This window comes from Rhododendron vialii, chromosome 3a (assembly GCF_030253575.1).
Source record: "Rhododendron vialii isolate Sample 1 chromosome 3a, ASM3025357v1".
In the NCBI taxonomy this organism is placed as follows: domain Eukaryota; kingdom Viridiplantae; phylum Streptophyta; class Magnoliopsida; order Ericales; family Ericaceae; genus Rhododendron; species Rhododendron vialii.
This window is the reverse complement of record NC_080559.1, coordinates 7,460,583-7,472,890: the sequence shown is the minus strand read 5'-3', so window position 1 is coordinate 7,472,890 and position 12,308 is coordinate 7,460,583. Positions and strand designations below refer to the sequence as shown.

The following is a 12,308-nucleotide window of genomic DNA, read 5'->3' as shown; positions in this document are numbered from 1 at the left end:
AAAGTACATCAGCAAAAAGCAAAGAGGAGGTCCAGTCAGGGCCAGGCCAACAGGAATGTTCAATGCATGCTTGGCAAAAGAATGGGCACAAGCATTTCCTGTTCTTTTAACATGACAGCACAAGATAAAATAAAAACTACGGAGTAGGCTTTTGCAATCCATAACCACATTACCAATATTTGTCAGATTTTCTCCCTGGTTTTGTTCAAAGCTTTAATGATTTGCAAAGAGTCACTTTCCATAATGCTGCCCAGATTAAGCTCTCCAGCCAAGAGACAACCTTTACGAGCTGCAAAAGCTTGAATAACTGGTGAAGGGTTATACTGCACTTTCTGAGAACACGCAGCAATGAGATTGCCCCACCAATCTCTGATAACCACCCCAACTCCTGCCATTTTGCGGTTAGGATCTCAGCGAACATCCACATTTACCTTGTAAACTCCCATTGGAGGAGGTGTTCATTTAACCACTTCCACAGCATCTTGGTACTCAGATAGAATGTCATAAGCCTTCTCCACGACCCTGGCTGACTCCGCCACTTTGTTAGAAAACACCAATGCGTTCCTATCATTCCAAATGGCCGGAGCAAGGACAGCAAATTGTGAGCAAACAGTCATAGATTCACACCGGTACATACAGACGACGACGACTTCTTTTTTTGTGAGTAACCTTGTTCATGTTCTTGAACTTTTCTATCAACCTCCTCGACATCTGCAGCCTGTCTCAAAATTCCTTCTATGGTAGTTCCTGCCGGAAAGATAGAGTAGCATCAGATGAACTCGAATTAAAGATAGTAAATGTATAGATAAACTTCACTATATAATCTAATTTTGCATTTCTACTTTGAGAGATGGATTCCTACTTTCCTTTGGAAATAAGGCTTCTATGATAACTGGATTAGACATATATGCAGCAGAGACAAACATTCAACAACAACAACAGAACCCATGTAGTCCCCAATCAATGGGGGTATGGGTGGGGGAGGATTGGAGACAAACCTAACCTTAGGCAATATGCACAAAATTGCCGCTCTCAAAATACCACTGAAACAGTGGCCCCCGTATACCTGTTTTGCTGCGAAACCATGCCTCCAAATTAAAGCCGAATGACATCAAAGAGGGCAGGCCTAGAGACCCAATTCAATTTATGTGCACATTATCATGCTTACTTCATTGATAGTTCAAAGCATCGGTATGCACAATAGAGACAAACATTCACATCATATTAAAACTTCACAAATAATGCAACAAAGGAAACTCCTTGTAGACATTGCAAAACACGGCAAAACTAAAAACTAGAGGTGGCAATCCCAACCCACATTTTTTAACCCATATCCACTCACTTATAACTCAACCCAATCCGCCCATATTATATAATGAGTTGATATGGATTGAATTAGATGGGTTGAAAATGGGTTCAATATGAGCTGAAATTGAAAGACCCACTGGCCCATTTTTTACTCCCTACCGGCCTCTGCGATAAACAGTTTGCAAGCATGAGCAGGTGGAAAATTGGGTTAAGTTGTCACACGGTCAAAGCCTCGCATCACAATGCAATTGTTGATGTATTGGGACACGTCGTGAGTTAGCACTCCCAGCCCTCTTGTTCCTCAGATGTTTGGTTCCTCTCTCTCAGCTCACATGCGCGTGCAACACTGAACCATTTTCCTCTTGACAACTTAAGTACACTCCAGCTCTCTCCTCTCCTTCCTACACAGTAGTACTCCGTAATGCATCCATTCAGTTCAGAAAAAGGGAAGGAAAATTCCAAAAGGGGATCACAAAACAGAAAAAGAAAACCCCAAACAAAATCCCTCACTCCAGAAAAAAAAAACTCTATTGCCGAGACGATTGGACAGTTTACAGCACCACCGTGCAATTTGGACGGTCCGGATGTGCACAACACCATCCCCTTCCCTCCACTACACCAAAAACCACCAACCATTGACATCAACAAAGAGCTAATTAGAGAGGGAGAGAGAGATGGCGTTCACAGCAAAAGGCAAGAGAGACAACAACAATGATAGTTGGGGACAGAGCTTTTTCCTAGTCTTCTTCCCCAACATTAACCAACAAGAACCCCCCTCGACTATTGACATCAACAAAAACACTTTCAAACCCTCAATGCCACCACCACTCCCCCAAACGAAGACATATTGATAGCCAGTTAGCCAAAGTGAAACGACTTCGTTTTATATTGAAAAGGGGCATGAAAGGAGGTAAACGGGTCGGGTTTGGGTATGGATCGACCCATATTTGACCCGACCTGTATCAAACCGACTAATATTGACCCGTATTCAACCCGCTCATATTCAACCCACGACCCATTTCAATCCGCCCATTTGCCACCTCTACTAAAAACCAATCAGAAGGCAGTACTTCCATGACCACTAGTTCACTTTTTGGGAATTATATAAAGTTCATAAACATAATATCTATGATATTGCTGCAAAAGAACTACAAAAATACCACACACAAAAAATGATACACTGATACATACAGGCCTCAATAGTCACATGTCCTTTGTCTCCCAGAGATAACAGTTGTCACCATCAAATCCATACACTGGTACATACAGACTTCTTGTTCTTTTTTCCCTATCCACCTTCCAAAAATTCCTTTCGCAACGTATCATATTCTCCATTGAAATACCATTACTGTCACTTAGAAGACATACCATTACTGTCACTTAAAACGACACGAACTCCAAAACCACTGAACCCCATTTTAACGCTACGCTCCAAAATATGCTATCTAAACATACAGTAATGTGACATTAGGGTAAGGGAGGCTCTGATACCATGTTGTTTGGGAAAGGAAAAGTGTTTAGGGTGTTGATCAACCCTAGACACACAATACTGTTTATCTATATTATGGAACGTCGTGTTTCATTACTCAACTAAATAATGTGGGACTAACACGCTATCTTACAATACACATCCAATTCTTGAAACGAATTAATGGAATGAAGTTTTAGCAATAAGCTACTTACCTCTTATACAATTGATGATGAAGGGGCTGATGAAGAAGAAAGGTCCTTGACATCCAGAACTGAAGATAATTGCACTATCTTATGAACAGTTAATTGCTACAACATAAAGACGATTAGCCCAAACGGAATACCACTAAGGATTGCACAATCTTTAAGCACCTGAGCTAAATTTTACAAACTCAATCTGGGATCTCGTACACTCAAGACAGCTCAATTTGAAAATTTCAGTTTGTCAAAGTTTCTGGGTTAAACAGCACTCAATGATAGACCAAGTAGTTGGCCCGGAAACAGTACTCAAAGATGGAAAAAGAAACTGGAAACAGTTATTCAAACTGGCAATTATGTCTCAATTCAACAACATCTCGAGACAATGAATCTAAAACATAACACCTGAACTTTTATACATCTTCGTGCATTTCCATTCCAATTTAAGTGCAACCGTCCAGTATGCAACAGTTAAATATGACTTTAAGAAAGCTTTCCACGGAGATGTCCTATTTTCTTCAACTCCTTCAAGATTCTCGATCTCAAATCCACCTAAAAAGTGCCTCCAGTGATTCCTTCTGCTTCTAAAATCTTCACAATGATCTTCTTGCTCCACTAAACTTTCATATAGAAACTGTAAATTGCATTACACGAGAACGAATGAACAAGTTACAATTTACACTAGACGTAGCAACACGATAACTTGTGCACCAGAGAGAATACCTCTAGATATTTTCTGCATGAACACATCGATATAAGAGACAAAGTATCAGGATGGAATCTGTCAAATACGCGATCTACAAGTTCTGTAAAAGTCTTTGAAGAAATAATAACTTGAGGATTCAGATCCATGAGAGTATAGAGTGGCAGAAGCAAGATTTCCCTTAATTTTGCATGAATACTGACATTCTGCAAATAACATTAGCAAACAATGTATAAAACATTTTAAACAGGTCGAAACAAATAACACATAATATATGGTGATTGATGAGATAACAATAAACAGAAGATAAAGAACATCAAAATTAAAACACCTTGGAGCAGAGAACCACCATACTGAAATTTTCAGAATGAGCGAAGCTTGTGAGAAACTCTTTCAATTTAGAAAACCAACCGATGTCATGACTTGCAAGGCAGAATTCCAAGTCAACTTCCCGGAGATGTGCTGCGTTGATATAGTTGAAGGACAAGTACCTCTGATAGCAAGTATGTTCAACTGACAACAGATTTGGAGTGTCAATTTCCGCAACCAACCACTTCTTGCATGCTTTCAGAACCAGTCGCTTTAGATTTTGACTCGAAATCATAATTCTTGAACATCGGCCAAGGTAGTACAACTCCAGAACCTCAACACCGGGAGTGAGAGACATGAGATTTTGGAATTCCTCCTCTGTCATGGTGGCACTGAGTAGTGACAATTTCCTGAGAGACTTACTGCAAGCAACCAAGTTGATCTCGCATGGAACAGATGATGCGTTCCTGATGTAGAAATGAATAAGATTAGGTGCCTCTATCAGCACAATTTTAAGTCCATAGCAATCCCTCAGCACAACCTTACTGAGTTGAAGTAGACTTGAAGGGAGGCAAAGACTGTCAAGCCCATGGCAACTACCGAGTTCCAAAGACTCAATGAAAGGGCAACTAGAGGTGAAAGTTTGAATCATCCATTCATCAACATGCATCTCTCTGAGATTCAACTCTCGCAAGTGCGAAAATTTGATGATACCATCAGCTACATTAAGATTTAAATTACAATTTGACAACCTTAGCACATAAATAGATTTCGCACCAAGGACAATCGCAGGTAAGCTGTAAATTCTAGTACCAGCACAACCGACATTTAAATCCAACTCTTTCACATTCCTCTCAGTAACAATGGTAAGCCATCGATCCATCCAAGGGGTCAAAGATTTTAAGCTGCCGAAGAGAATATGCATCTGAAACTTATCGATACTGAAATCCTGGACAAGGCGGCGCTTCAGAGATTCTTCCACGAAGCTCAAAAAATCATCTTTTGATGTCTCAGCATCCCAATCTTCAATACCGTGTTTATCAAAGTATTTACCATCGACTAACCTGAAATCAAAAACAGGGAAGGTGGACCATATACGGCGCCATGTCTTTGACAAAACATTTGTACAAACTGCATCTTCTGTGGGGAGCAACGAAAGGATGTGGTGAATGATTGGTTCTGGCAGCTGGGAAATCCTGTCAACCTTGTCAGAGTAGACATCACCGAAGTTCATAAAACGTTCTCTCTTGAGCCACTTCCGCCTTTTCATGTTAATCACATTCACTGGAGGAATATATATATTCAATAAAGTCATCACACAAGAAAGAAAATAGATAGAGAGATGCAATGAAAGTAAAAGGTCATATAAGTGAAATGCCTAGTAAAACTGTCATTTGAAATCCTTCCAATTGAGGATTGTACCACTTTTTGTGGTCCTGTCATATTTTCTTCAAAATAAGTAACAGATATCCCTCAGATCAAAAAAAAGAAGAAGAAGAAAGTAACAGATATCACTTTGACTCTCAAAGTCACAATTTCAGACCTTTAACTAGTAATGTGTTCTGGGACAAGCAATTAATGGTTTTCCTTTTTGCACGTTAGACCCTAGACACACTAGCAACAGTAATGTGCTTCTGCATAACGTTTTCTTTCCAATTTTTTTATCCTTTTCCCCTCGGATTTCCTCCAAACAACAACAATAATTGAAACAGTGGCCCCCTAAACCAGACGTTTTACTGCAGAACCATGCCCCGAAATCAGAGCCAAAAGGCATCAGAGAGGGCAGGCCTAGAGTTCCAATTCAAAATTTTTTTGATAGGCGATCCAATTCAACTTTTGTGCATAATAGTTAATGTTTAGGGTCTCAATTACCTTCCTTCTCATGTTGGAAAAGTTTCTCGTAGAGCCAACTCTTAATATAAAGCCCATGAAATAGTGTTAGCCTTTAAAGTAATTATAACTCTACCACATTCTGTTTAAACACATCAACAAAATTGAATAAATCAGTTATTTCATTCCTTTAAGGAGTACAAAATCAATAAGTTTAATAGTGCCTTAGTTAGTAGTCCTGTAGTTAAAATATAAAAAGGATAATTTATCAGTGATATCTTTCTCAGTCGGTTCAATTTTTCCTACCAGAAGGATTTAAATTAAAAATTGGGTCAGGGTGTTACAGCTTAGATTTCTTTCTTGGCAGAATAGAGTCGTTAAGAACATGAGGGAATCGGATCACATAATATTTTAAACCAATTATAATGAAATCTTTTCGAAGTTGTATCTTATATAAAGGCCCAGAGAAGTTCATGGCCCGCCCTGTCCATTTCATACATGACCTGGCCGCCTCAAAGAATGCAGCACCCAATTTGATATATCACTCCAAAAAGACAACTATAAAGGAAGGAGAAATTCAAAAGCAGCTTGCCACTATAATTACCAAATTCCACCTCTGCCCCCTACGCTTTCCACAAAGAAAATAAAAGTAGAAAGCATATATTACAGATTTAATTCATCTTTTCACATACGAATTGACAATTTGAAGGCCTTCGGATATTATCCCTGCCATTTACGGTATCTTTGGGACATGCTAAAGTTTCTGGAAGAAGAAGAGGATATAGCTAATTATTTTCCTGTGCTAAGAAGCACGGATATTGATACGGACACGTCAATTTTGGACAGACACTTGAGGCACCTTGAATAATTAAAAGTTATTATATGCATTAGAAATATATGCATTAGAAATATATAATACGAACACTTGATAAAAAATAACGTGGTTTATTTTTAGATAGTGGCAGATTTCTTCCTCCCTCCTCACTACACTTGGAAACATCTACCCTAATCCTTGAGAGCTCTCCCCTCAACAATGTGGTTTTTCCATAGTCATGAAAGATGATGAAATGTAGAACGAGATTATTAATATTTTGAAGGTAGTATTTTTATACTCCTTTTTTTTACAGTCCCTATTTCTTCTCAACATTACATCTAGACATTAGTTGCAGGCTACATAGGTGTCTAAAGTTTTAGTAATCACAGAAAACTAAAGATGGGATTTTGGATGACTTGGAAGAGAGTTGTGTTCAGTGCTAGCTATCGTTATATGCAACCAATCCATCAAATCAATTCAGTCAATTCACCATTCCATTATATTAAAGGGAAAGGTGAGACCATTTCAAATTGACAAGGAAATACAAACAATTGTTTCAATGTACATGAACCATACACAGAAAAGAAAAAACAAATTGGAAAAAAGGACAACAGTTCGCAAATTAACTTCACTGCCTTCCACCATACTCCAAAAAGATCAACAACAAAAAAAAAACACCTACGTATACCTAACATATTTTGAAATCCCACAAAAATTCACCTAAAATATACTTGGACTTCGATGTGAGTAACAACGAAGATTCAGCTGCTCAGCAAATTGCACTTAATGACTCAAGCCCACGACAATGACACCGCAATCCACCAAAATTCCAATTCTAGAACTTTATTACACTAGAATCCAATAGAGACAGAGAGATACCCGCACCGTCAGATTCCAATTGTCTTTGAACCATCGTCTTCTTCAGTTGCACTCCTTTACACCGGGGATTGTCACCTGCGCAACAACCGATCGAAAAACTTAGGACTCTTATCACAAGATAAAGAGAGAAGAAAAGAAATATTGTAGCTTTTTCATATGCATCGGTAGTGGAAACCCTAAAAACACATCTACACCTACCAATAAATACAAATCTATGCACATCTACACCTGCCCATAGATCTCTCTTTCTCAATCTATCAACCGATCTAGGTTGTTTTTTTGGAAGAACAGCAAGAAATATAGAGATAACACAAACAGTTTACAAGCAAATACAACCCGATGCATACCCAAGGGGGAGACAACTAGACTAGAATCAACTAAAAACCAAACCCCATAGGATTGTAAAACAACATAGCATACAAATGATATAAAACATAGCTCATTCCAGCACCTGCAAAAGATCCATTAGAGAATAAATTCCACCCCAAAACCCCGGTTAAACTCAGCACACAATCCAGTGGAATCAATTATTTTATTTGTTAATTTTATTATCATTGTTTTTCAACTCAAACCCAGTCAAATCAGAACACAGTTCTGTGAAAACAGTAGAAAGTAGTCTACAAACTAGGCCAATAAACTCAGCTCCCAGTCAACTCGGCAAACAAAAATAAAATGATCCATACCCAAAACTCAATCAATTTCAACCAATCCCAGCGGCTAAAGCAAACGAAACACTGAAATCAACGCGGAGCAGCAGTAATTACCTTAGACGAATAGGAAAGTTCGGAAACAGAATGAAAGTAGTCGGAGCAGCCGGATCTAGATGCATGCGCTCCGTTCGCCGGAGATCAGCCGAATTAGTCGCCTTTCCTCCCTGTTATGTTGCAGGAGCCGCCGATCGTTGGCTGGGATGGTTGAGATTTGACGGGCCTGTGATTAAGGCCTCGTTTGGTTTGGAAGGGAAGTCATTTCGAGGAGAAGATTCTGGGTTGTGATTCAGATTCACTAGTTGGGTACCAAAAATTGATGGGTGTCTCACGAAGCCTGTTGCGAGCTCTTATTAGATAAGGGATGAAAACAGTACATCGGCCGGCGGTGGTGCCGATGCCGGCAGAAAAACGAAGAAACCCTAAGAACACGTCCACACTCACCAATAAATACAGATCTATGCACATCTACGCCTGCCCATCGATCTCTCTTTCTCAATCTTATCAACCGATCTAGGTTAATCTACAGTAACACTCATAGTAGTAGTAGTAAACTTCCCATTTTCCCTCGCCATTTGATCCGCTTTCCCGCTCGATTCTTCACTTTTTCCCTCCCCCTCCTCGATAGAAATATCACAGTTTCCATTTTTCTCTTTATTTTTTCCACACGAATAATGACTATATTTCGTAAAACAGAAAATGAGAAAAAGCATTTTCAGTCTTTCGGAATATATATACTGTATAAAATTTGCTTTTAACTCTTGAATGTATCGAAGCAGTTATTACACTTGGAACATATAAGGTCAAAGAGTGTAAAGACCCACATTTTTATTTTCGACTGACCAAAAAAAAAAAAACCCGCAATTTTATTATTTGTGTACATAAATATATTTATGTGTCAATTCTTGTACTTACCTTTCCGCGGGTCAACTTGCATAGCTTTTACAAGTATATCGAAGGCATTTTAATTCTTAAATACACTATTCGGAAATAATCTTACACCATAACGTTTGATGTATTATTTTGAGCATACGATAAATTTTGGGTATTTTTCTAAGAACAAAACCCTGATAGTGTGACAGAACAAGGCTCGGTTTCTTGCTTTCAGTTTGTATGTAATGTGAGCTTTGCAACCTTAAGCTGCACATTATATGTGCTCAAAATAGAAAATTTCTGAAAATGCAACAGCGACCCCATCAAAATTGATGGTGCCAGTATAAAAGTTCCATTGAGTTTGTAAAAGTTGCCCGAAGCAAGTAATAAATCAACTATAGCCTAAAGTAACCTTTAATTTATTGACAGGATCACTAACGAAAATTAAAAGAACAAGAGAAAATGTGTGAGAAGCTAATCACTTCGAGAGGATCGAGCCTCCAACTAGATCACTTTGAGGGTATCTAAGCTCCAAAGCCTCAGAGCAATTGACGCAGCGGAATTCACGAAAAGACTAGTTGCGTACTAATCGAACGAATGATAAACTTGAGTCCACGAGAGAAAAAGACAAAGTCAGAATAATATTGATTAAAAATTGCTTAAACATTAGGTTACAACCCTTTTTATAGGAAAAATGCGTAAGCCTAGCAAAACCCTAACTCAAAAACGAAAATTCCCAAAATTTGGGAAAATTAATAAAATTGGAAAAAGGAAAGAAAAACATGACTTTTCCAAAAAGAATCAACTTCTACAGAATAATACGCTAAAAGTTATTAACAAAACAAATATTTCCTAAAACGGCAAAAATGTCCAATTGAAGGCCTAAACGAAGGAATTAGGCCGAAAAACACCGTTGATCATCAACTAGAGTTCATGAGTATTGATTGCAGCGCGACAATAAGTCAACCCACCAAGTTTGGGCCCGATCCAAACTTGTCCGAAAGTTGCCAAATTGGGTAATTTGAAATTAAACAACGTTTGGGCTTCTGAGGCTTCGACCGGTCCAATTGATCGTGAAATTAGGCCTCCACGTGTCCTACATCAGTCCCCTCGACTTCGAAAGAACTCGACCCCGAGTTCAAATCTGGATAAAGTGGCTCCTCAGCATGGTACTCAAATAGATCAGCAACATTGAAACCCTTGGAAATCTTCATAGTCTCAGGCAGATCAATCACATAAGCATTGTCACCAATTTTTTTCACAACTCAGTACGGACCATACTTCCTTGGTTTCAACTTATTATAGGTTCCCACGGGAAACCTCTCCTTTCGCAAAAAGACCATAACAGAATCACCCTCCTGAAACAATTTCGCACGCCTACGCTTATTAGCAGCTCGCTTGTACTTCGCATTTGTCTCAGCCAACTTCTGTTTCACCTACTCCTGCACCTCTTGAGCCTACTTAGCCATTGCTTCAGCTACAACACTAACCCCAGGCCCTCGGGAAAATTGAACCAAATCCACCACATGCTTTGGAGGGGTCACATATACCAAAGAAAAATGTGATTTTCCCGTGGCACTGTGAATTGCACTATTGAAAGCAAACTTAGCCTGCGGTAAAGCAAAATCCCACTGTTTCGGCTTGTCCCCACAAATACTGCGAATCAAATTTCCCAAACTCCGGTTAGTCACCTCAGTTTGGCCATCCGTTTGTGGATGTGCAGTGGAGCTTCTTTTCAGCGACGTACCGAACATCTTCCACAAAGTTACCCAGAAATGGCTAAGAAACTTCACATCACAGTCAGAAGTAATGGACTGCGGCACCCCATGTAAACGCACCACCTCACGAAAAAACAAACGAGCCACATGAGAAGCATCAGATGTTTTCGGCAAGCAATGAAGTGCACCATCTTCGAAAACTTGTCCACTACCACAAACACAGAATCTACTGCTCGTTGAGTACGAGGCAAACCCAACACAAAATCCATCGACAAGTCCTCCCATATGCTATCAGGAACAGGTAGAGGCGTGTAAAGACCAGTGTTTTGGGACTGACCTTTAGACACCTGACAAGTGTAGCACTTCCTTACAAAATTCCCAGCATCTCACTTCAACTGAGGCCAATAATACCGTTCCTCCAAACTGGCCACAGTTTTATCCCTCCCTAAGTGACCACTTAATCCTCCACCGTGTAAGTCTCCGATTAAGCTTTCTCTTAAGGAAGACTTTGGAATACACAAACGATTGCCTCGAAACAAATACCCATCAGTAATATGAAAATCACTCATAGGTCGATTTTGCACACATATATCCCAAGTCTCCTTAAAGTCATCATCCTTTGGGTACAATTCCTTCCAAAATTCAAACCCCACAATCTCATGGGCCAAAGTCACCAATAGATCAGCTCGACGACTCAAAACATCAGCTACACGATTTGTTACCCCAGACTTATGTCGAATAGAAAAAGGAAATTTCTGCAAAAACGTCGCCCAACGCATGTGCATACTATCCAACTTCTTATGACTATTGATAAATTTCAGTGCCTAATGATCAGTATACAAAACAAACTCTCTTTGAATCAGATAATGCTCCCAATGTTTGAGAGTGCGCACCACAGCATAGAATTCCTGATCATAAGTACTCCACTTCTGTCTTGCTTCACTTAACTTCTCACTAAAGAAAGCCACCGGTCTTCTTTCTTAGGACAGAACAGCCCCAATGCCAATCCCACTAGCATCGCACTCAACTTCAAAAATCTTTTGAAAGCTAGGTAGTGCCAACACTGGTGCGGTGCACAGCTTCTCCTTAACCACCATGAAGCTCTTCTCTGCTTCATCTCCCCATAAGAACTTCCCTTTCTTCAAACACTCAGTGATCGGTGCTACAATAGAACTGAAAATCCGAATGAAACGCCGATAGAAAGTGGCCAACCCATGGAAGCTTCGAACCTCGGTAACAGATTTCGGCGTCGGCCACTCACGAATGGCTCGAACCTTATCTTCATCCACATGAATCCCATCAGAACTAACCACATAACCCAAGAACAATAAGATGTTAGTCAAGAAACTGCACTTCTTGAGTTGAATGTACAATTTATTTTTTTGCAGCACCATCAACACTTGGCGCACGTGCCCCACGTGCTCCTCCTCGGACTTACTATAGATCAGTATGTCGTCGAAATAAACGACGACAAACTTTCCAATAAAAGGCCGCAAAAC

At 39.6% G+C, this 12,308-nt stretch overlaps 1 protein-coding gene and 1 non-coding gene across 4 annotated transcripts; both read right to left on the bottom strand.

The window, feature by feature from the left end:
• Positions 1–1,067: 1,067 nt before the first annotated feature.
• LOC131321475 (small nucleolar RNA snoR100) lies at positions 1,068–1,175 on the bottom strand. Its single transcript, XR_009198520.1, has one exon. It is a non-coding gene; the product is annotated as a small nucleolar RNA snoR100 (small nucleolar RNA).
• A 2,001-nt stretch (positions 1,176–3,176) lies between these two features.
• LOC131318541 (putative F-box/LRR-repeat protein At3g28410) lies at positions 3,177–8,915 on the bottom strand. Of its 3 annotated transcripts, XM_058348386.1 has the most exons (6): positions 8,276–8,836; positions 7,512–7,586; positions 5,053–5,272; positions 4,011–4,455; positions 3,700–3,885; positions 3,177–3,610 (listed from the first exon to the last, which is right to left on the bottom strand). In XM_058348386.1, the coding sequence occupies exons 2-6, from the start codon at positions 7,543–7,545 to the stop codon at positions 3,368–3,370; spliced, it is 1,128 nt and encodes a 375-aa protein (XP_058204369.1). In that variant the 5' UTR covers positions 7,546–7,586; positions 8,276–8,836; the 3' UTR covers positions 3,177–3,367. The 3 variants fall into 3 exon arrangements, with proteins under 3 accessions (XP_058204369.1, XP_058204366.1, XP_058204368.1); XM_058348383.1 differs by having other exon boundaries at positions 4,011–5,272; positions 8,276–8,915; XM_058348385.1 differs by having other exon boundaries at positions 4,011–5,272; positions 8,663–8,777.
• Between the last annotated feature and the right edge of the window lie 3,393 nt (positions 8,916–12,308).